The sequence below is a fragment of the Ctenopharyngodon idella genome, chromosome 18, assembly GCF_019924925.1.
Source record: "Ctenopharyngodon idella isolate HZGC_01 chromosome 18, HZGC01, whole genome shotgun sequence".
NCBI lineage: Eukaryota > Metazoa > Chordata > Actinopteri > Cypriniformes > Xenocyprididae > Ctenopharyngodon > Ctenopharyngodon idella.
In genome coordinates this window covers 35,308,632-35,330,541 of record NC_067237.1, presented here as the reverse complement: position 1 = coordinate 35,330,541, position 21,910 = coordinate 35,308,632, and the positions used below count along the sequence as shown (strand labels likewise).

Here is a 21,910-nt window from a genome sequence, read left to right as displayed (position 1 = left end):
CTGGAAGCGCTGAACGTAAACAGCCTAAGAGAATGACACAGGAGAGAGGATATTGATGAATAAAGTAATTTTTGTTTTGTTTTTGTGCACAAAAAGTATTCTCATCACTTCATAAAATGAAGATTGAACCACTGCAGTCACATGGACTATTTTAATGATGAAACCAGGTGATCTACAAAATGTAGAGATGCTCAGCACAATCATGGTCTGTTAAAACAAAAAATACGATTAACATTAAAGAAATACCTTTTATCGTGTGAAGCTTCATTGGGCCTTGTGAGACAAGCAATGCAACTGATGTAATAAGAATTTATCAAAATTTTGTTTAAGGCTTTTATTATGTAAACAGTTGCACATATATGTATCCTCAAAAAAGTCCACAAAATCAAAGATATGAGGCCAGTTCCAATTTTGCAACAACAGATCAGAAATGTCCACTGTATTCTCAAAAAAAAAAAAAAAAAAAAATTCTAAAAATGTAGCAGCATTGCTGCATTGTGTTATTTTGAGGCAAAGAAAAATTAAGAGAATCTAAGAGACTAAAGAGAAACTAAAGACTAAGAAAAAAACGGTAACAGAAACAGTATTTAGATGAAGAGTTCCTGTATCACCACAGATCAAAGTTCTTTGCCCGTGATTGTGTATTGGGCAGGACAATTGATCTATCAGTCATAGTCATGCCCCAGTCAGCAGTCAGACCAGAGTACCAAAAGTACCGTGACTACAGAAAGCCCAGCTGATTTATGACACCTGCATATTAGTCATCATCCTCTTCATCGGAGTCCATTACCCGACGTCGGTTAAACTGGGAACAGAACAGAGACATTCACTGAACTTATGTTTTCTCGTAGATTTATGATGCTTTAATTTTTACAATCTCAAGAACAGATTTTTAATGATATCAAAGTAATTACCTTTACAGTTGTTTTCTTCTCTGTTTGTTGACTGACTTTCTCCAGGATCTCAATTAATCCAGCCTCTGTAATCTAAACATACAACACTTGATGCTATAAAATGTACATTCTAAAACACATTATTAATGATGCTTCATCTACCATCTTACTTTTCCTCCAAGTTGTCCAAAGCGAGCCATCTGAATCAGGTAATTTTCCACAGCTTTCGCTTTATCTGGCTTTACAAGAGCCAAATTACTCACTAAAGAAAAAGCAGCAGGAACATCATAAATATAAATTCACATAAAAAAAATTAAAGTTCTAATATTTACTCACCCCCATGTTTTTCCAAACCCATAAGACATTTGTTCATCTTTGGAACGCAAATCAATGCACATGCATAAAGCACATCAAAAATAGTAAATGGAAGCTGAAAAATGTGTGAATAAAAGCTAACTAAACCCAACTAAATGTTCTAAACCCAACTATATGTTCATCATATGAAGTGTGTAGGGCTGATGGTAGGGCGGTTTATAGCCAAAAATCTGGCGATGCGATACACATTATGATACAGGGATTATGACAGGATATCACTAATCACTATTTTGTGCAGTCTAAGTAAAGGGATAATAGTAAAGCGCTTGCAGGATTCTTTAGGTGTGCAGACATATTAGGGCTGCACGATATATCATTTTAGCATCAATATCACGATGTGCGCATCCGCGATAGCCACATCGCAGGATGTACGATGTAGTATAGGGATCATAGATGATCCGTGATCCATATGTGCCAGCTGCTCCCTGGTTTGGAATTCACAGATTAATTCCAAAGATTTAATCATCATAGAGTGACAGTTTATCATCTGCATGTGTTAAGTCCTGTCAGTTTAAACATCAAGTGCAAGAAGACTGGAACTTGTGCGCCGTTTTGTGTGCGCGCACACACAGTGCTGCGCAGACAGCACGTGAGGTGCGTGAACACCGAATTCCATTCTCTTTACATTTGATTATTGCCCTATTGTTTTCTTTAGGATTATTAGGGCCCAAGCCGAAGACGAAGGCCCTATTTTCTTTATGATTATTCTTATTATTATTAGGGCCCAAGCCGAAGACGAAGGCCCTATTGTTTTCTTTAGGATTATTAGGGCCAAAGCCCAAATGAATCGCATTTTTGAGGGCCTAAACATGCTCGAAAACTCATGAAACTTTGCACACGCATCAGAAGTGGTGAAAATTTAGGTCTGTTATGGGTCTCAGTATTAGGCGTGGCAAAATGGTTTGATAGCGCCATCTACAAAATTTCAACGAAGTGCCCCTTGCACCACGTTTCACGTACAGGTATGAAATTCAGTAGACACATGTAATTGCACCAGGAGGCTTTTTTGTAGGGATTGGGCTAAGTCTGAAAACCAACAGGAAGTCAGATATTTTGAATTTTGTCTGCAAAATTTGTGTACTTTTTGACATTTCCAGATGTTGTATTTTAACAAACTCCTCCCAGAGCTTTAATCAGATCAACATCACATTCGTCAGTCAGTCTAATCTAAAGGCCTTCACGACGTTAAATTGCGAAGATCTAGAGTTTTCACTGAAGGGCGTGTCCGTGGCGGCCCGACAAATTTCGATGTTTCGCAAGTTCATATAACTCGGGTATACAAAGTCGAATCTGCCCCAAACTTCACATGTTTGATAAGAGTCCTGGCCTGAAGACATCTACATTGGCAATATTCAGTTACGGTCATAGGGCCACCTGCGGGCAACAGGAAATGACGTTTTACACTGTGATTAACTCCTCGTACAGATTTAACCAGAACCACATCATATATGGTCAGTCTAATCTTAAGGCCTTAGCGATGTTAAATTGCAAAGATCTAGAGTTTTCACTAAAGGGCGTGTCCGTGGCGGACTGACAAAGTCTGATGTTTCGTCATGAAAGAGAAAGCTGTTGTAACTCAGGCATACAATGTCCGATCTGCCCCAAACTTCACATGTGTGATAAGAGTCCTGGCCTAAAGACATCTATATGCCAATATTCAGTTAGTCAGAGCGCCACCTGCTGGCAACAGAAAATGGCATGCTTTACACTGTTATTCACTACCAGAAACACATTTCAATATGCCATGAAGTACCAAACATGCTAGAAACATGTTAAGTCATGCAACACTTAGCTAAGTGCTAATGTATGTGATTAACGCCACGAAACAGGAAGTTGCTGTAACTCAGGCATGCAAAGTCCGATCTGCTCCAAACTTCACATGTTTGATAATAGTCCTGGCCTGAAGTCATCTACATGGCAATATTCAGTAACGGTCAAAGTGCCACCTTTTGGCAGCAGGAAGTGTGAAACTTTGAAATGCCTTTGCCATAATTCTCCTGTATTTACTCACTTACATGCATGTCGCCCACTGTTCACTGTTTTCCTAAGGCCAACAGGTGGCGGTGAGCCCGGGTGCGAGGGCCCTTTCGTTGCTGCTTGCAGCTTTAATTATTATTATTTTTAAGTTTTTGGGGCCCTTAACGTGCTCAAAAACTCTTGAAAATTTGCACACAGGTCAGAATCCACGGCCATCAGGGCCGGGCATAAGCTGGTACCCGGGCATGGCAGGGGGGCTCGACAGCGCCCCCTTGAACGGGGTCCGAAAACTTGGTCCATATATCAAACACGCTTGCACATATAAGTATGAAACTCGGTACACATATAGACCTCATCGGGCCTAACAACTTTCGTGCTCTAAGTTATACGCCGGCTTAACAGGAAGTTGGCTATTATGGGTTGTTTGAAAAATGCATGCTCTGGAATTTGATATACTCCTCCTAGGCGATTAATCCGATCACCACCAAACACGCTCAGCATGAAGTCAAAACTAAAATTGTAAAATTGCCAGCGGATTTTTGATATCTCGAACGATTTGGCCGTGGTGAGGCAACGAATTTATGGTGAGAAAAGGGAACTAGGAAGTGTGTTATAGCATCTGCATACATTGATTGATTTTTATGAAACTTCAGCAGTGTGTTGGTTGTAGGAGCCCGATCACATGGATGTGACTATTGTGAATCAAAGTTATAGCGCCCCCAACTGGCAGCAGGAAGTGTGTCACTTTCAAAATGCTTTGAGATCACCCTCTTATTTTTTCCCGATATGCTTCAAACTTCATCAGAATAATGTCAAAACATGGCAGATGTAGACCTGTGAATGTATTTGTGATATCTTAAATAATGTTGCCATGGTAACACGTCAAACTTTAATAAGATTCTTGGTTATTTTTGAGGCTCTTAACATGCTTCAAATTGCATGAAACTTGACACACATCAATATTGTCATCCAGTAGACATGGGCAAAGCCTTAGAAATGGGCAGGGAGCAGGGCCTCTACAGCGCCACCTTTTGACAAAAGTGGGGGGTTTTATTTAACCTACAGACACCAAACTTGGTAATCATATTGATCTCATTAAGCCGGACAACTTTCTAATTTACAGTCATTAGCTCTGATCAACAGGAAGTCAGATATTTTGGTTTGAATGTGGATTTTTTACTCTCTCTCTCTCTCTCTCTCTGTCCTACCCCCCTCCCCCATCAGTCTCTCTCTCTCGCTGTGTGTGTGTGTGTGTGTGTGTGTGTGTGAGAGAGATCATATGAGCAACAACTGCTGCAGTAAATGTGGTGTATTCAAATGGATTTGAAATAGTCCTTTTATGTTTAACCGTTTTAAATGCCTATTGCCTGCCATGCACAGTTGCCTTGAAGCCACCGGGTTGGCGGTGCCACCGGGCTTGGGCCCGCCATCGCTGCTTGCAGCTATATTTATTTATTTTTTTCCCCCCGACTATTCGGGCACTTTTGGGGCCCTTAACATGCTTGAAAACTCTTGAAACTTTGCACACACATCGGAATCCGCGGCCATCAGGGCCGGTCAGAAGCTAGTACCTGATAAATATACACCCTTTATTTCAGTATATAATACAAATATTATAAATTTTTTAAATTATTTTAAAAATTTAAAATTTTTGCACATTTTAAATCATTTTTTAATTACAAGAAGTATGTGTAAGTTTAAATTAGGCACATAACTGCTCTTTGGTTAAAATAATATTCAAATGTCATATATAGAATAAGCACTAGAGGGTAGCAAATATCTATTTTTAAACAGGGTTGAAAAGACAAGTACACTGTTTTTTAGTTATAAAAGGCTTTAGTTAGTATTATATTTTAATGTATATATTTAGAGATGATCAGAGACTAATTTCTGTTACAGTATATATTTCATTCTTATTGTTTAAAATATTATTGAATCATCTGACTCAACTAACTGGTCAGGCTCCAACTGTTCTTCCTCTGTGTGTGCGTGTGTGTGTCTGTGTGTGTCTCTCTCTAACATTAAGGTTGAACCACTGTAGTCATGTAGACTATTTTAATGATGTCTTTACTACTTTTCTGGACCTTGAATGATGGTAATTTCGTTGCTTTCTATAGGGCTCTATAGGGCACTACAGTGCGCCCATTTCACTCGCATTTGCTCCTGAAAATAACTGCGTGCGACTGTGAGAAAATACTTAGGTGCACTGGTGCGAGCTAACTCGATCGATTCTCGTGAATAGATCTACAATTGGAATAAAAAGTACAACTCCCAAAATGCATCTACACTGAACAACAGTTATGTTTCGTACTGCAATCGGCTGCTTTTCATGCCTTAATTCAAAGATGTCAGCAGAGCAGATCAATTGCATAACGGACTACACTTCAAAGATTGTTTACAAAGTGCAACCAGTGTGATGCAGTCATGCGCACTTACCAATGCGTCTCATGCTGCTGTTTCTTTGCAGCCAAATTAATTGTAATTACTACATTTGGATTATACATAGAAACTCTTACACCTAGATATTATCACATAGAGACTGTGTCTGTACCCCGAATTAGTAAAAACTAAAAACTTCCAAACCCATTTAATGGTAAAAATTTAATTGATGTTCAACAAATAAAACATAGATAATACTGATAAACAAATGATAAAGCTTGGGTTGTTAAATATTAGATCCCTTTCTTCAAAAGCACTTATTGTAAATGATATTATCACAGACAATAATCTAGATTTGCTGTGTTTGACAGAAACCTGGCTAAAACCGGACGATTACATTACTTTAAATGAGTCTAGCCCTCAAGGTTACCATTATCGACACAATCCTCGTCAGAAAGGCAAAGGGGGAGGTGTTGCTGTAATTTATAGTAATATTTACAGTATTTTATGAACTTCTTTACTTGCAAGATTGACAATATTAGAGAGAAAATTATAACCATGCAACCGCCTACTACAGTATCGCGTCAGACAGTGCATTGTAGTGTCCATGAGGAAAAATTCAATTCATTTACTGCTATAGGAGAGGAAGAATTGTCTAAATTTGTTAAATCATCAAAATCAAAAACATGTATGTTAGACCCTATACTGACTAAGCTATTGAAAGAGATGCTTCCAGAGGTCATAGATCCTCTTCTTAATATCGTTAATTCATCTTTATCACTAGGATACGTACCGAAAACTTTTAAGCCGGCTATTATTAAACCTCTTATTAAAAAAACACAACTTGATCCTAGAGAATTAGTCAATTACAGGCCGATCTCAAATCTCACTTTTCTGTCAAAAATACTAGAAAAGGCAGTATCATCACAACTATGTTCCTTTTTAGAAAGAAATAGTATCTGTGAGGATTTCCAGTCAGGATTTAGACTGTACCATAGTACTGAGACTGCTCTCATTAGAGTTACTAATGATTTGCTCTTATGATCAGATCGTGGTTGTATCTCTCTACATTGTAAAAAGCGCTATATAAATAAAGGTGACTTGACTTGACTATTAGTGTTACTGGATCTTAGTGCGGCATTTGACACTATTGATCACAATATTCTTTTAAATAGACTCGAAAATTATGTTGGCATTAGTGGAATTGCTCAAATGGTTCATGGTTCAAATCATACTTATCTGACCGTTATCAGTTTGTAGTAGTAAACGAAGAGATGTCATATCGATCACAAGTTCAATATGGAGTACCGCAAGGCTCAGTACTAGGACCGTTGCTGTTCACTCTGTACATGCTACCCTTGGGAGATATCATTAGGAAGCATGGCGTTAGTTTTCACTGTTACGCTGATGATACTCAGCTCTATATTTCTTCGCGCCCTGACGAAACTTACCAATTCACAAAATTAACAGAATGCATAGCTGATATAAAAAATTGGATGACCAGTAATTTCCTACTACTAAATTCAGAAAAAAGAGAGAGATTCTAATTTTTGGACCAAAAACTTCTTCACGTAATAACCTAGAATACTGTCTAACACTTGATGGCTGCTCTGTTAAGTCTTCATCGTCAGTTAGGAACCTGGGTGTGCTCTTTGATACCAATCTTTCATTTGAAGGCCATGTTTCTAGCATCTGTAAAACCGCATTCTTCCATCTTAAAAATATATCTAAACTATGACATATGCTCTCAATGACAAAAGCAGAACAGTTAGTTCATACGCATGAACTAACTGTTCTGCTTTTGTCATTGAGAGCATATGTTCATGACCGTTCATGACCTCAAGGCTAGATTACTGTAACACTCTACTTGGTGGTTGTTCCGCTCACCTGTTAAACAAACTACAGCTCGTACAAAATGCTAGAGCTAGAGTTCTTACTAGAACTAGGAAGTATGACCATATTAGCCCAGTTCTGTCAACACTGCATTGGCTTCCTGTTAAACATCGTATAGATTTTAAAATCTTGCTAATTATTTACAAAGCACTAAATGGTTTAGCTCCCCAGTACCTGAGTGAGCTCTTAATGCATTATAGTCCTTCACGTCTATTGCGATCTCAGAATTCAGGCCAGCTGATAATACCTAGAATATCAAAATCAACTGCAGGCGGTAGATCCTTCTATTTGGCACCTAAACTCTGGAACAATCTTCCTAGCATTGTTCGGGAAGCAGACACACTCTGTTTAAATCTAGACTAAAAACGCATCTCTTTAACCTGGCATACACATAACACATTATCAATTTATTTTTTCAAATCCGTTAAAGGATTATTAGGCTGCATAAATTAGGTCAGCCGGAACTGGGAACACTTCCTATGTACTAGATGTACTCATTACATCAGAAGAAGAATAGCATCTACGCTAATATTAGTCTTTCTGTTTATCCCGAGGTTTACCGTAGTCAACCGGATCCGGGCCGTATCCAGGTGAGATTGAGGACCTACGCCTTGACACGACCACAACGCACCCCTGAAGTGTCAGCAGAGATTGAGTCAACTAGATCATCCATTGTAAAGGCCTCATCGACACGACAGCCAGTGGCACAGTTCCTCAACAAACTGTCCATACCGGCGTGATGAATACGATCCTCAACTGGATTGAACTGGAATAAATACTTTGAATGTTGCGATCCTATCGGGCTTATGATAGCTACCTGAATCGTAACAAAGCACTGTTTGCCAGAGGAGAACTGGCCCCCCGACTAAGCCTGGTTTTTCCCAAGGTATTTTTCTCCATTTTAACACCTATTTGCCACCTGTTTGCCACCTGATGTCACCTGTTGGAGTTTGGGTTCCTTGCCGCTGTCGCCTTTGGCTTGCTTAGTTGGGGACATTTGACATTTGATATTCAACAGTGTTTTGCATCTGCCTGCACTGACACCATTTTCTTTAAGAGCTGCTGTGCAGCCAAAATTATATACCAGTTATCACTGTAAAGCTGCTTTGACAATCTGCATTGTAAAAAGCGCTATATAAATAAAGGTGACTGGTTATCATAATCAAGGTCGGAAATTAACGGGGGCTTGGGGCAAAAATGCCTCAATTTATTAAAAAAAAAAAACACATGCACCGTTATAAATGCCCGTGCTCATATTACTTTCACTTCTGAAGTAGAAGCAATTTGGAGGCGGTAATTGCTTGAATGGTGGGTGGGTTCATTATTATTCTTAATGAAAAACACAACAACAAAACAGTACAATAACAAACTCGCTTAAATATGCGCTTTTACATTTCGCTTTTCAACCAAATCTTCATCCCTCATCTTGTCATTCCGAAAAATGAGGCGAAATAGGCGAAGTGAAGTCAAATCTGACTCCTGAGCTGATCTGTGCTGCGACTCTCGTTCGGCTCACTGAATTGAGCAGACGCGTTCAGTTTTTAACTGTAGTGTCTATTTTCTAACTAAACTAAATTATTATTATTACTATAAAAAAATCGAAACGACGTTGGGGCTGGTGCCGCGGTCACAGTGGGTAAGTGATGTAATCGGTGTTGCGGCTGAACACTGGTAATACCGTCTATCACAGCAAGCCTAATATGTGTAAGTTAAGTACTATCACACGAGTATACTCCTGTTTCTCCAAGTATTGGCATGATTGCAAATGTGATACTTACTGATCTGATTGAAGTCAAATAAACAAGCTGATATTAAGTGACAATTTTAGCCATAATACTGTCTGTTTTTGCTCCATTTTGGGTTACATTTTATTTTACAGTGCCGTAGTTACATTGTAATTACTCAAATAAGTACTGAGTACTATTAATTAACTACATGTACTTACAGTTAGGGTTTGGTTTAGGGTTAGTTACTTGTAATTATGCATAATTTACTGTTATTACTATAGTAAGTGCATGTAGTAACGTGTAACTACAACACTGTAAAATAAAGTGTTACCCTATTTTGTGAAAATAGTTTGCAACAAAGCCACACCAGAGCTGTTGCGCATCTCCAAGCAACGGCGATTCCTGAATGAATCTGCGTTTTGAACGACTGAATGATATGACTCGCACATCAAGATTTACCGCCACCTACTGGCTGCTTTATTTTCATATTTACACTTTACATAGACTGTTTTTACTTAAAATATTAAACTTTTAAAGATTTTTATTTTATTTTATTTATTTATTTATTTTTTTACATATTTCAAAAAATTATATTTAAAAACATTCGTACAACATTATTTACCAATGAGCACTAAGCAGTCTATGTAAATGTCTAAATAATACCACTTCAGATGGAGCTTCTGAGCCACTTCTGCAGTGCAAAGATGGATTTTTTTGATGATTTATTTTGATTGGTAACAGTCTGATTGAGTCTTATTTGTTGTAATTGAATTTGTTTAACAATTAAAAACTAATTTTCTATTTTAATTTAAGAAATTAAATATGATGCATACATTTAATAAGATTAGAAAAATTGCTCTTATAATGGTACAAATGGAAATTAATTTAAAGGGCCAAATATCGCCATGTAATGGGAAAGTTAATGTCTGTTATTGAACAGAACATGCTCCTAAATTTCTGATTGTGCTCCTAATTTTTTTTATTAGGAGCACAAGTGCTCCTAAAGAAAAATGCTACCGTAGAGCCCTGTAGGAGATAAAAAAAAAACCTTGGATTTCATCAAAAATATCTTAATTTGTGTTCCAAAGATGAACAAAGGTCTTATGGGTTTGGAACGATATGAGGGTGAGTAATTAATGACAGAAAATTTAATTTCTGGTGAATTAACCCTTTAATTTGAGGGAGGAGTTGGGGGGGGGGGGGGGGGGGATTTTATGCATAATTTAAAACAAAATTATCTCACCAAAATGTTTGCCAATGTATTTGTGTTTTTATGAGGTAATTTGTTGCAATAGTCAGAAATAAAACAAGAATGAATAAACACAGAAGCAGCAACATAAATAAATAAAATAGAAAATTAAAGCTGCAAGCAGCGATGAAAGGGCCCTCGCACCCGGGCTCACCGCCACCTGTTGGTCTTAGGAAAACAGTGAACAGTGGGCGGCATGCATGTAAGTGAGTAAATACAGGAGAATTATAACAAAGTCATTTCAAAGTGCCACACTTCCTGCTGCCAACAGGTGTCGCTTTTAACTGAATATTGCCATGTAGATGTCTTCAGGCTAAGACTATTATCAAACATGTGAAGTTTGGAGCAGATCGGACATTGTATGCCTGAGTTACAACAACTTCCTTTTTCGTTGCGTTAATCACAAACATTAGCACCAGCCACCATAGTCACATTTCGCCGGGAGCCAGAGCACCTGACATCAAAGCAAATTTAAAAGTGCTGGCTAATGCTAATCGTAAATACTCTAAAATTATAATTCATGTTGGCACTAATGATGTTCGACTTCGCCAGTCGGAGATCACTAAAATTAACATTAAATAGGTGTGTGAACAATGTCAGAAACAGTAATTTGCTCTGGCCCTTTTCCTGTTCGTCGGAGTGATGAGATAGTTAGCAGATTATCATCATTCAATGGCTGGCTGTCTAAGTGGTGTCCGCAGAATAATATAGGTTTCATAGACAATTGGAAAAGTTTTTGGGGCAGACCTGACCTGTTGAAAAGAGATGGTATTCATCCCTCCTGGGATGGTGCCGCTCTTCTCTCTAGCAATATGGCACATAGTTTTAGAGCTGAAACATGACAAACCGGGGCCCAGGTCAGGAAGCAGACAGACTGGCTAAACCGACTGTCTGCTAGCTGTCTCACGTCACAGAAGTCAGATAATTCCCAACACATAGAAACTCTTCCACCTAGATATCACATAGAGACTGTGTCTGTACCCCGAATTAGTAAAATCAAAAAAACTTCCAAACCCATTTAAGGGTAAAAATTTAATTGATGTTCAACAAATAAAAAATAGAGATAATACTGATAAACAAATGATAAAGCTTGGGTTGTTGAATATTAGATCCCTTTCTTCAAAAGCACTTCTTGTAAATGATATTATCACAGACAATAATCTAGATCTGCTGTGTTTGCAAGAAACTTGGCTAAAACCAGACGATTACATTACTTTAAATGAGTCTAGCCCTCAAGGTTACGATTATAGACACAATCCTCATCAGAAAGGCAAAGGGGGAGGTGTTGCTGTAATTTATAGTAATATTTACAGTATTACTCAAAAGTCTTTCAAATAGAATTCCTTCGAAGTGATGGTACTTTATGTAATGTTATGTAAGTTGACATTTGTGCTGGCTACTGTATACAGGCCACCAGGACACCCTACAGACTTTATCAAAGAATTTGCTGATTTTCTATCGGAGTTAGTACTGGCTGCGGATAAAGTCCTTGTTTTAATTTTAATTTAATTATTAAATTTTAATATCCATGTAGATAATGAAAAAGACGCATTGGGATTGGCATTTACAGACATTCTAAACTCTATTGGAGTTAGACAACGTGTCAGGACCCACTCATTGTCATAATCATACTTTAGATCTAATATTGTCACATGGAATCGATACTGATGCCGTTGAAATTCTGCAGCAGAGTGACGACATCTCAGATCATTATCTAGTCTTGTGTATACTACATTTAGTCAAGGCTGCAAAACTGCCTCCCTGCCACAATTATGGTAGAGCCATCACTTCTACCACTAAAGATTGCTTTATAAATAATCTTCCTGATCAGTTTCATCGCCTTAGCATACCAGAGAGCTTAGAAGACCTCAATGTTGCAATAGAAACTATTGCCTGTCTTTTCCAGCACATTAGACTCAGTTGCTCCTTTGTGCTTTAAAAAGATTAAGGAAATTAATCCAACGCCGTGGTACAATGAGCACACTCGGGCCCTAAAGGGAGCAGCCAGGAAAATGGAGCGCAGCTGGAAGAAAACAAAACTAGAAGTTTTTCACATTTCGTGGAGAGAGAGAATGATTGAGTACAGAAAGGCCTTAAAAACTGCTAGATCTGCCTATTTTTCAAATCTTTTAGAAGAAAATAAACAACCCTAGGTATTTATTTGATACAGTGGCTAAATTAACAAGAAATAAAGCTTCAACTTCTGATGTTTCCAAAGAGCACAGCAGTAATGACTTTATGAACTTCTTTACTTGCAAGATTGACAATATTACAGAGAAAATTATAACCATGCAACCATCTACTACAGTATCGCGTCAGACAGTGCATTGTAGTGTCCCTGAGGAAAAATTAAATTCATTTGCTTTTTTAGGAGAGGAAGAATTGTCTAAACTTGTTAAATCATCAAAATCAACAACATGTATGTTAGACCCTATACCGACTAAGCTATTGAAAGAGATGCTTCCAAAGGTCATAGATCCTCTTCTTAATATCGTTAATTAATCTTTATCACTAGGATACGTACCAAAAACTTTTAAGCTGGCTATTATTAAACCTCTTATTAAAAAACCACAACTTGGTCCTAGAGAATTAGTCAATTACAGGCCGATCTCAAATCTCACTTTTCTGTCAAAAATACTAGAAAAGGCAGTATCATCACAACTATGTTCCTTTTTTAGAAAGAAATGGTATCTGTGAGGATTTCCAGTCAGGATTTAGACTGTACCATAGTACTGAGACTGCTCTCATTAGAGTTACTAATGATTTGCTCTTATCATCAGATCGTGGTTGTGTCTCTCTATTAGTGTTACTGAATCTTAGTGCTGCATTTGACACTATTGATCACAACATTCTTTTAAACAGACTCAAAAATTATATTGGCATTAGTGGAATTGCATTGTCATGGTTCAAATCATACTAATCTGACCGTTATCAGTTTGTAGTAGTAAACGAAGAGATGTCATATCGATCACAAGTTCAATATAGAGTACCGCAAGGCTCAGTACCAAGACCGTTGCTTTTCACTCTGTACATGCTACCCTTGGGAGATATCATTAGGAAGCATGGCGTTAGTTTTCACTGTTACGCTAATGATCCTGAGCTCTATATTTCTTCGCGCCCTGACAAAACTTACCAATTCACAAAATTAACGGAATGCATAGCTGATATAAAAAAAAAATTGGATGACCAGTAATTTCCTACTACTAAATTCAGAAAAAACAGAGATTCTAATTTTTGGACCAAAAACTTCACTTAATAACCTAGAATACTGTCTAACACTTGATGGCTGCTCTGTTAAGTCTTTGTCATCAGTTAGGAACCTGGGTGTGCTCTTTGATACCAATCTTTCATTTGAAGGCCATGTTTCTAGCATCTGTAAAACCGCATTCTTCCATCTTAAAAATATATCTAAACTACGACATATGCTCTCAATGAAAAATGCAGAACAGTTAGTTAATGCGTTCATGACCTCAAGGCTAGATTACTGTAACGCTCTACTGGGTAGTTGTTCCGCTCGCTTGATAAATAAACTACAGCTTGTACAAAATGCAGCTAGAGTTCTTACTAGAACTATGAAGTATGACCATATTAGCCCAGTTCTGTCAACACTGCATTGGCTTCCTGTTAAACATTGTATAGATTTTAAAATCTTGCCAATTACTTACAAAGCACTAAATGGTTTAGCTCCCCAGTACCTGAGTGAGCTCTTAATGCATTATAGTCCTTCATGTAAATTGCGATCTCAGAATTTAGGCCAGTTGATAATACCTAGAATATCAAAATCAACCGCAGTCAGTAGATCCTTCTCCTATTTGGCACCTAAACTCTGGAACAATCTTCCTAGCATTGTTCGTGAAGCAGACACACTCTGTCAGTTTAAATCTAGACTAAAAACGCATCTCTTTAACCTGGCATACACATAACACATTATTCATTATATATTTTAAAATCCGTTAAAGGATTGTTAGGCTGCATAAATTAGGTCAGCCAGAACCAGGAACACTTCCTATAACACCAGATGTACTTGCTACATTAGAAGAATGGCATCTACGCTAATATTAGTCTCTCTGTTTATCCCAAGGTTTACCGTACTCAGCCTGATCCGGGCCGTATCCAGGTGAGATCGAGGACCTGCGCCTTGACACGACCACAACGCACTCCTGAAGTGTCAACTAGATCATCCACTGTGAAGGACTCATCGACACGACAGCCAGTGGCACAGTTCCTCAACAAACCGTCTGTACCGCCGTAATGAATACGATCCTCAAAAGGATGGAACTGGAATAAATACTTTGACTGTTGCGATCCCATCGGACATATGATAACTGCCTGAATCATAAAGCACTGCTCACCAGAGATGAACTGGCCCCCCAACTAAGCCTGGTTTTTCCCAAGGTTTTTTTTCTCCATTTTAACACCTGTTTGCCGCCTGATGTCACCTGTTGGAGTCTGGGTTCCTTGCCGCTGTCGCCTTTGGCTTGCTTAGTTGGGGACACTTGACATTTGATATTCAACAGTGTTTTGATCTGCCTGCATTGACACCATTGTATGCAAAATGAACTGAGCTGGATGATGACATCAGTTTACTCCAGTGCTGATATAGATAAATTAACTAAATTAATAACTATTGTTTCTTACATCGGAATGAATCAATACTGAATTTACTTAAGATGGATACTGACACCATTTTCTTTAAGAGCTGCCGTGCAGCCAAAATTATATACCAGTTATCACTGTAAAGCTGCTCTGACACAATCTGCATTGTAAAAAGCGCTATATAAATAAAGGTGACTTGACTTGACATTCGCATTAAGACTGGATTACATTTCTCAGAGTACTGTTGAATTTGCACAAATAACAGTATGTAATTTGCTCTGGAGTTTTTACAGAGGTTGTCTGAGAAAAACACAGACATGAAAGATTAGGATGATATTCTGTACTCATTTGAAACTGACCTATGATATTCTATGACATGAAATTAATCTAAATTTAAACAATCTCATGGATGTGGTTGTTGTAGTTTGTGGTCATATGGGCACCAACTGCTGCAGTAAATGTGGTGTATTGAAATGACTGACACATTCCTTTTATGTTTACCCGTTTTAAACGCCTAATGCCCGCTGTGCACAGTTGCCCTGAAGCCACCGGGGTGGCGGTGCCACCGGGCTTGGGCCCGTCATCGCTGCTTGCAGCTATATTTATAGTTAACTAAAACCATTAAAAACATTTTTTATTGCTTGAAATAAATGTTAATACTAAAATAAAAATCTATACAAACTAAACAGGCATGTTTAAAAACAGCAAAACATAAAACTAAAAACAAAAATTAAAACTTAAATGAAAGCAGAAAATATAAAAATCTAAACGGATTAAAAATATTAACAAAAACTATAATAGTATTAAGTGAAAATAGTGACATTCATTTCCCAGAAAAATCACATACATACATATATTTACACACATATATATATTTACACACACACACATATATATATATATATATATATATATATATATATATATATATATATATATATATATATATATATATATATATAAAAACACAACAGGATGACTAAAAGTAAGTGATTTAAAATTTTAAGTTCATTTTTGTTTGGCTCTTAAAAAAAAATTCTCTGGCACCTGTTTTTCCCCCTATAGGAGCCAATGGCTCCTTAATGATTTTTTTTTTTTGTCTGGAGCCCTGTAATATGATTAGCCTTTTGCTTGACTACGTTCTCAAACAGCTACTAATGTGTTGCTAATGTTACATAAACCATGTTTCCATTCTTCATCTCAGAGTCAGACAGATGCCTTCTAACAATAAGTATCATATCAGCCTTCTAACAACTCAGAACATCAGTGGAGAAAGGCATATAGTTCATCATAACATCATAGCCTCACTATATTGCTAAATCTACACAATTTTCTTATCAACAGAAAATATACCGGAATAACCTGGCTTCTCTCGATACTCTCCTACTTCAGAGCACTCATGGTTAATGATATGCTAAAGCCCGCCGGCACGTTGACGTGATTGGTTACAAGGTAGTTTGTGACGTCACAAACACCAGCGACTTCACACCGCGGGGTTGTCTTTTTTCCCCTGCAGATTTAAACATAAAATACTCAGCAATGGTGTTGACTTATGAATTTGCACATGGTTTGTCTTAATGCATATTAAAATCACCACATAGACATATAAACATTAAATACTTGATTTTCACCACAGGGGGTCTTCAAATACAACTCACAGGTTAATTATAATTTAAAGTTTTGTTAATTTATTATTTTTCAATCTCATCCTCAATCAGTTTATAATACATAAACATCTTATATTGAACTGTTATATTTATAATAAATTACATTTCCTTCCTTTTAACTTTACTAGTTATATTGTTTATATTCTTTCCCCTGGTAGTTTTGTATATTACATATTAAGGGGCTTGTTTAGGTTTTTTATGACATCTGGCAACCCTTCACCTGGTGCTTTAATGAAGGTTAGAATTTCAGGAAGAGTGCAGAAGAGCAATAGCTACTGTTAGTGCCAGTCATTTGAGACTTATTTAATAAAGTAATTTAAATTACACGCACCTTGTAGGCGTGTTATTTTACTCTAGCCCGCTGCCGCTCAGCCCTTCATATTCGCCTCTTCGGCTTGAGCGGCGCACTTTTGCATCATTAAAATGTGATCAGTTTATGTGAGCGTCAAGTTGACAGATATTTAGAATCAAAGTAAGTGATTATCAGCTGGATCCGATCAGTGGACGATCGTTTGGGGTTAGATATATATATATATATATATATATATATATATATATATATATATATATATATATATATATATATGCATGCACTGTTGGATTCTCAATATTTAGTACTTTAGCTTCAGATATAGGATATGTTTATAAATGATAATATGATTATTCGTTTGTAACTAAACATTATTTAAGGCTATTTTTAATCATGTGTGACTTTTGCCTCTTTTGACCCAACATCACATCATTAATTTTTCTATATAAAGCATTTTGCCTCCTTTGTTCTCTGACTCTTCTCCTTTGCGGTCTCCTGTGTCTCGTCTTGCAACACATCATCTGAAGGTAATTACCTGCTTTTCTACTTTATTTAGCAAAGCTCTTTCTAATACTCTTTTCTAATGTTTTTTCTCTATTCTACCAACATGCTCTTAATAAATGCTTAAAACAACACTTGTAGCATCTTTCTTAATAAACTAATTATCTTAATAAATCAATTACAATAACAGTTGTAGTGTCTTTCCTTATAAACATTCTTAAAAGCTTTTACAACAATAAAATGTTGTCTCTTTTCTTAAATAACATTCTTAATAAATGCTTTTATAAAAAACAGTTGTTTTGTCTTTCTTAAAAAAACAACTCATATTATAAATCACGTATCTTATAAATCACATATCTCAATAAATGTTTTCTTGCAAATAACAGTTGTATTGTTTTTCTTAAGGAACAATTAACTCATATCTTATAAACAGAAGAGGTATACTTGTTACAGGACAATTGCATATTTTCCACAACAATATATATACGGATGGATGGATGGATGTTCTCATCGCTTCATAAAATTAAGGTTGAACCACTGCAGACACATCAACTATTTAAACAATGTCTGAACGTTGAAAGTGGTGGTTAAATTGCTGTCTATGGACGAGTCAGATACCTCTCGGATTTCATCAAAAATATCTCAATTTGTGTTCCGAAAAAGAACGAAGGTCTTACGGGTGTGGAACGCCTTCACACTAAAGTTTGAGGTACATCAAATACAGGTACGCTGCGCATCCATCGAGCTGAACTGAAATAGTACAGATCACATGACGGAGAGCAAAACTCTCAAGCGCTCAGTCAGTGTTCAGCGAGTGAAAATATATCTATGCTTCAGTTATATTTAGACTCTAACACGCGAGTAAAATCTAAGAATTTATTAGCCAACAGCGAATGATATACATTATTTAGTCACCCAGAGTGAAGATTTAGTCACATATGCGAGTGATTTACTCACATTGTAGAGGGATGTAAAGGAATATATTCATAAGGATATATTAATAATAATAAAACAATGTTTTTCCTTACAGCGAGAGTTAAACAGGAATGCGTTAAACTTGTACAGCTGAGATGCCAGTGTAAGCGGTAGTAACCAACCAGTCGGGATCACGGTCATTTGACCACATTTTTTGGGATAAACCGTCCCAAAAGGTCGGCCATGTAAAAGAATAGATCCATAAGAATAGTTTCACAATAATAATAAAATAAAAAATTGAACTTCTCAAAATGAGAGTGGTAGAGGACGCGTCAAACTGGATGCTTAACAGCAGCTGGCTGGACCAAAGCAGCCATAAGTCACCAGTTGGGATCGAGAATATTTGACTGCTTTAATTGAAATAAAATCCTCTAAAACATAAAAGAACAGAATCACGGGAACAGATGCACAACAATAAATGAATTTAATTTGTTGAAGCAAGAGAGGAAGAAGCGCAAAACACAAAATCTGCCAAAAATCAATGGTTGCCGAAACTTGCCGGGGTGGACTGCCAGCCACTGGCAGGTCAGTTAGTGATTGAACCCCTACTGCGATGCACCCTTGTACTTCTCCATGTCACAGTTTATGTTCTGAGATAACACTGCCATTTAGTGGTCAGGTTTAAACCAAACACAAAGCCACTGGCACAGATCTTGGATGTAAACAAATAAATAAATAAATGTCAATACAGTACCGTCAAACATAATATCACAGTATTCATGTGTATCGATATTTTCTTTTTTTAATCGATATTTTTCTTTATGTATTTTCTTATGTCCTATTCAATGGATGGGCAAAAATGATGAAAGAATATTACAAATATCTTTGTTTTCCAAGGATGAACCAAAGCCTTTTTGGTTTGAAACAACAGCAGAAAATTAAATTTCTTCTAAGAACAGAGAAAGTATATTCGAAGATGAACAAACACATGCTTACATGACAATACAAGTGATAGCTTGTCAAAGGTTTTTAAATGGACTTACATCTGGCACGGGCAGACTGATCTAAGAGTTGAGCCAATATGGAGTTCCTCATCTCAGTCTCTCTATGAAAGACACAATGACAATAAAACTGCTCAAACATAATCAGTCTTGACAAGAAATAGGCAAAATTAACCACACAAAATGTTAAATAAATGCTGCATTTTACAGGGCATTATACCATGGTCTTTCTGAATACTCAATTCTGATTGGCTGGAAGGTGTGCAATAAAACCGTTTAATGCACCGGTAGTTCAAAGTCAGTTTTATCACTGCTCTATATTAATGTGCTGTTTTCATTGAAGCGTGCACACACATACGTCACTTGCAGAGATCGGAGATCCCGCTGTGCACCCAGACATTCAGGAGCACGGAAACTTATCAATGCTGCCCCGCGAGTTTTATTAGCAAAACAGCTTCGCTACTGAATCGCTACATTATATTTCTCAGCAACTGGGGGTACACATCGCCAGATAATTAAACTCACAGCTTCGTTGTTAATAGAAAGAGACGCTGAACAGACGCTTATTACCTCTCTGTCAATAAATCAAATAAATGCTATAATTCATTCATCCAAAGAAATGTAATCTTAAGCAATACTTTCAATACTTGTCTGATTCAAAGCAGGCAGAATGCTATATCTAGGCATGGGCCAGTTACCAGTTTCAAGGTATACCGCGGTATGAAAATGTCACGGCCTCGAAACTACTAAAATGTTCCGTTATACCGTTCCTGCGGTATGAGCTGTTATTTTATGTCTCATCAAAGATGGAAAGTGCAGAAATCCCTTGGGTTGTGTGCAGTGTAGAGAGTAACACTGCTTAAGGTTATCATGCTGTCAAAATCTCATACCGGCCCATGCCTAGCTATATATAATAAGCCATAACTGATGAAAATATTGCACTGCAAACAAAAATAACAGCTTTAAGTAGTCGATGCTGGCAAATGACCATGGTATAAGAGGGATAATCCATGACTAGCTGTGCATTAAACCAGTGCTGAAAAAAAGTGATTCTCAAAACCGTTTTGAAAGGGTTGGAGTGTGCGGTTAAAGAAACAACAACAAACATTTTCTGATGCGAGACTTTTATTTTGGAAGATGTGCATGAAATCTGTTGACACTTCTTGTTTGGGACTGCTATTTAATAAAAATAACCTTAATAAATAAATAACCTTAAAAAAAATAAATAAAAGCAACCTTACCTTATACTGTATATTCATCAGTGTTAGTGATATTCTCACAGTTTATGTGTATGTTAAGTAAAGTGGGACGGTTCTTGTGTCAGCCAATTTTGTGAAATACATTTGCTTGTTTTTTTAAACGCAAATTTATTATAATTTTTATAGGCTAATTATATACAACATTAAACGATTTGAATGCACTCTGCTTCTCGTCAGGTAGTTCTTAGCCTCCATGTCGTTCATTAAAATCGTAAAATGCACCACTAGCCGTGGATTATCCCTTCCATAAACTGAGCGTTAAATTTAATTTTATTAAAAAGGTTCTAAATGTAACTATATAAACAGATTTAAGAGACCTTCTGACCTTGAGTAACAGTAATGTAAAAAAAAAAAACCTGAATAATGCTTTTTTTTTTTCCTCAGACCAATAACTTATAATACAATTTCATTTGCAACACAGAAACTTTTGTTTGTTGTACCTCTGTTTGGCCTCCTGCTGCCCCTGCTGGTCATTGGAATGGTCCTAAAAGGGGATATGCAAAATTCACACATATCTTTTCATCATTTTATTCCAATTAGAACTTTTAATCTAAATGAAACCTATGAATTTCGAAAAAAAAAAAAAAAAAAAACCATAAGGAATTTGACTTAATCGTCCATGTATGCTAGGGACTGACTATTGAACTTAAGGTTTTGAAGATATTTGAAAGGTGTTATTGTTGCTTCTGGGCATTATTTTCTGTGTATGCCTTAATGCAGAGATATCAGTTTGGCGTCTTTATTTCTAAATTAACGCCTGTTTAGGATGAATATTTAAGACTGGATGTCGCTTGATGACTAGTAATTTAGCCACTGCTAGCTAGCTTCCTTTTACTCTACAAACATAAAGGCTACTTAAATCATAAAAATAACTCTTGGTAACTTATCTTATGTTCAGTATGAAGCTCTGAAATTTATGAATCCATGCTAATGACGTAGACAGATCTGACTCATATTCAAGGGCCTTACATGTGCGGTTCAATTTACAGCTATTAAAAAGCGATATTTTGGACGTTTCTTTCTCCGTTTCTCTTACCCCATGTTTCGCCTGCAGTTCGGCCACACGTTGCCGTCTAATGGCTTCCAATTCTTCATCAGCCATGGATTTATAATACACAGCGAGCTTACAGAGAGAAATATGACACGATTCGTGTGTGTTATGCTTATG

At 36.9% G+C, this 21,910-nt stretch overlaps 1 protein-coding gene across 1 annotated transcript; it reads right to left on the bottom strand.

Moving 5' to 3' along the window:
• Nucleotides 1-319: 319 nt before the first annotated feature.
• On the bottom strand, nt 320-21,865 carry pdcd5 (programmed cell death 5). Its single transcript, XM_051871454.1, has 6 exons — nt 21,779-21,865; nt 21,183-21,226; nt 19,526-19,587; nt 1,064-1,155; nt 915-986; nt 320-805 (listed from the first exon to the last, which is right to left on the bottom strand). Exons 1-6 carry the CDS (start codon nt 21,842-21,844, stop codon nt 758-760), a joined length of 384 nt encoding a protein of 127 aa, XP_051727414.1. The 5' UTR covers nt 21,845-21,865; the 3' UTR covers nt 320-757.
• Nucleotides 21,866-21,910: the final 45 nt, after the last annotated feature.

What these genes read in the sequence shown, in the direction of transcription:
- pdcd5 (XM_051871454.1), bottom strand. Translation starts at nt 21,844, where the DNA reads ATGGCTGATGAAGAATTGGAAGCCATTAGACGGCAACGTGTGGCCGAA. An exon ending in AACTGCAGGCGAAACATGGG is followed by an intron (nt 21,227 to 21,778) that starts GTAAGAGAAACG and finishes ATCCCCTTTTAG; the next exon opens with GACCATTCCAATGACCAGCA. An exon ending in AGAAGAAAACAACTGTAAAG is followed by an intron (nt 806 to 914) that starts GTAATTACTTTG and finishes TTCTGTTCCCAG; the next exon opens with TTTAACCGACGTCGGGTAAT.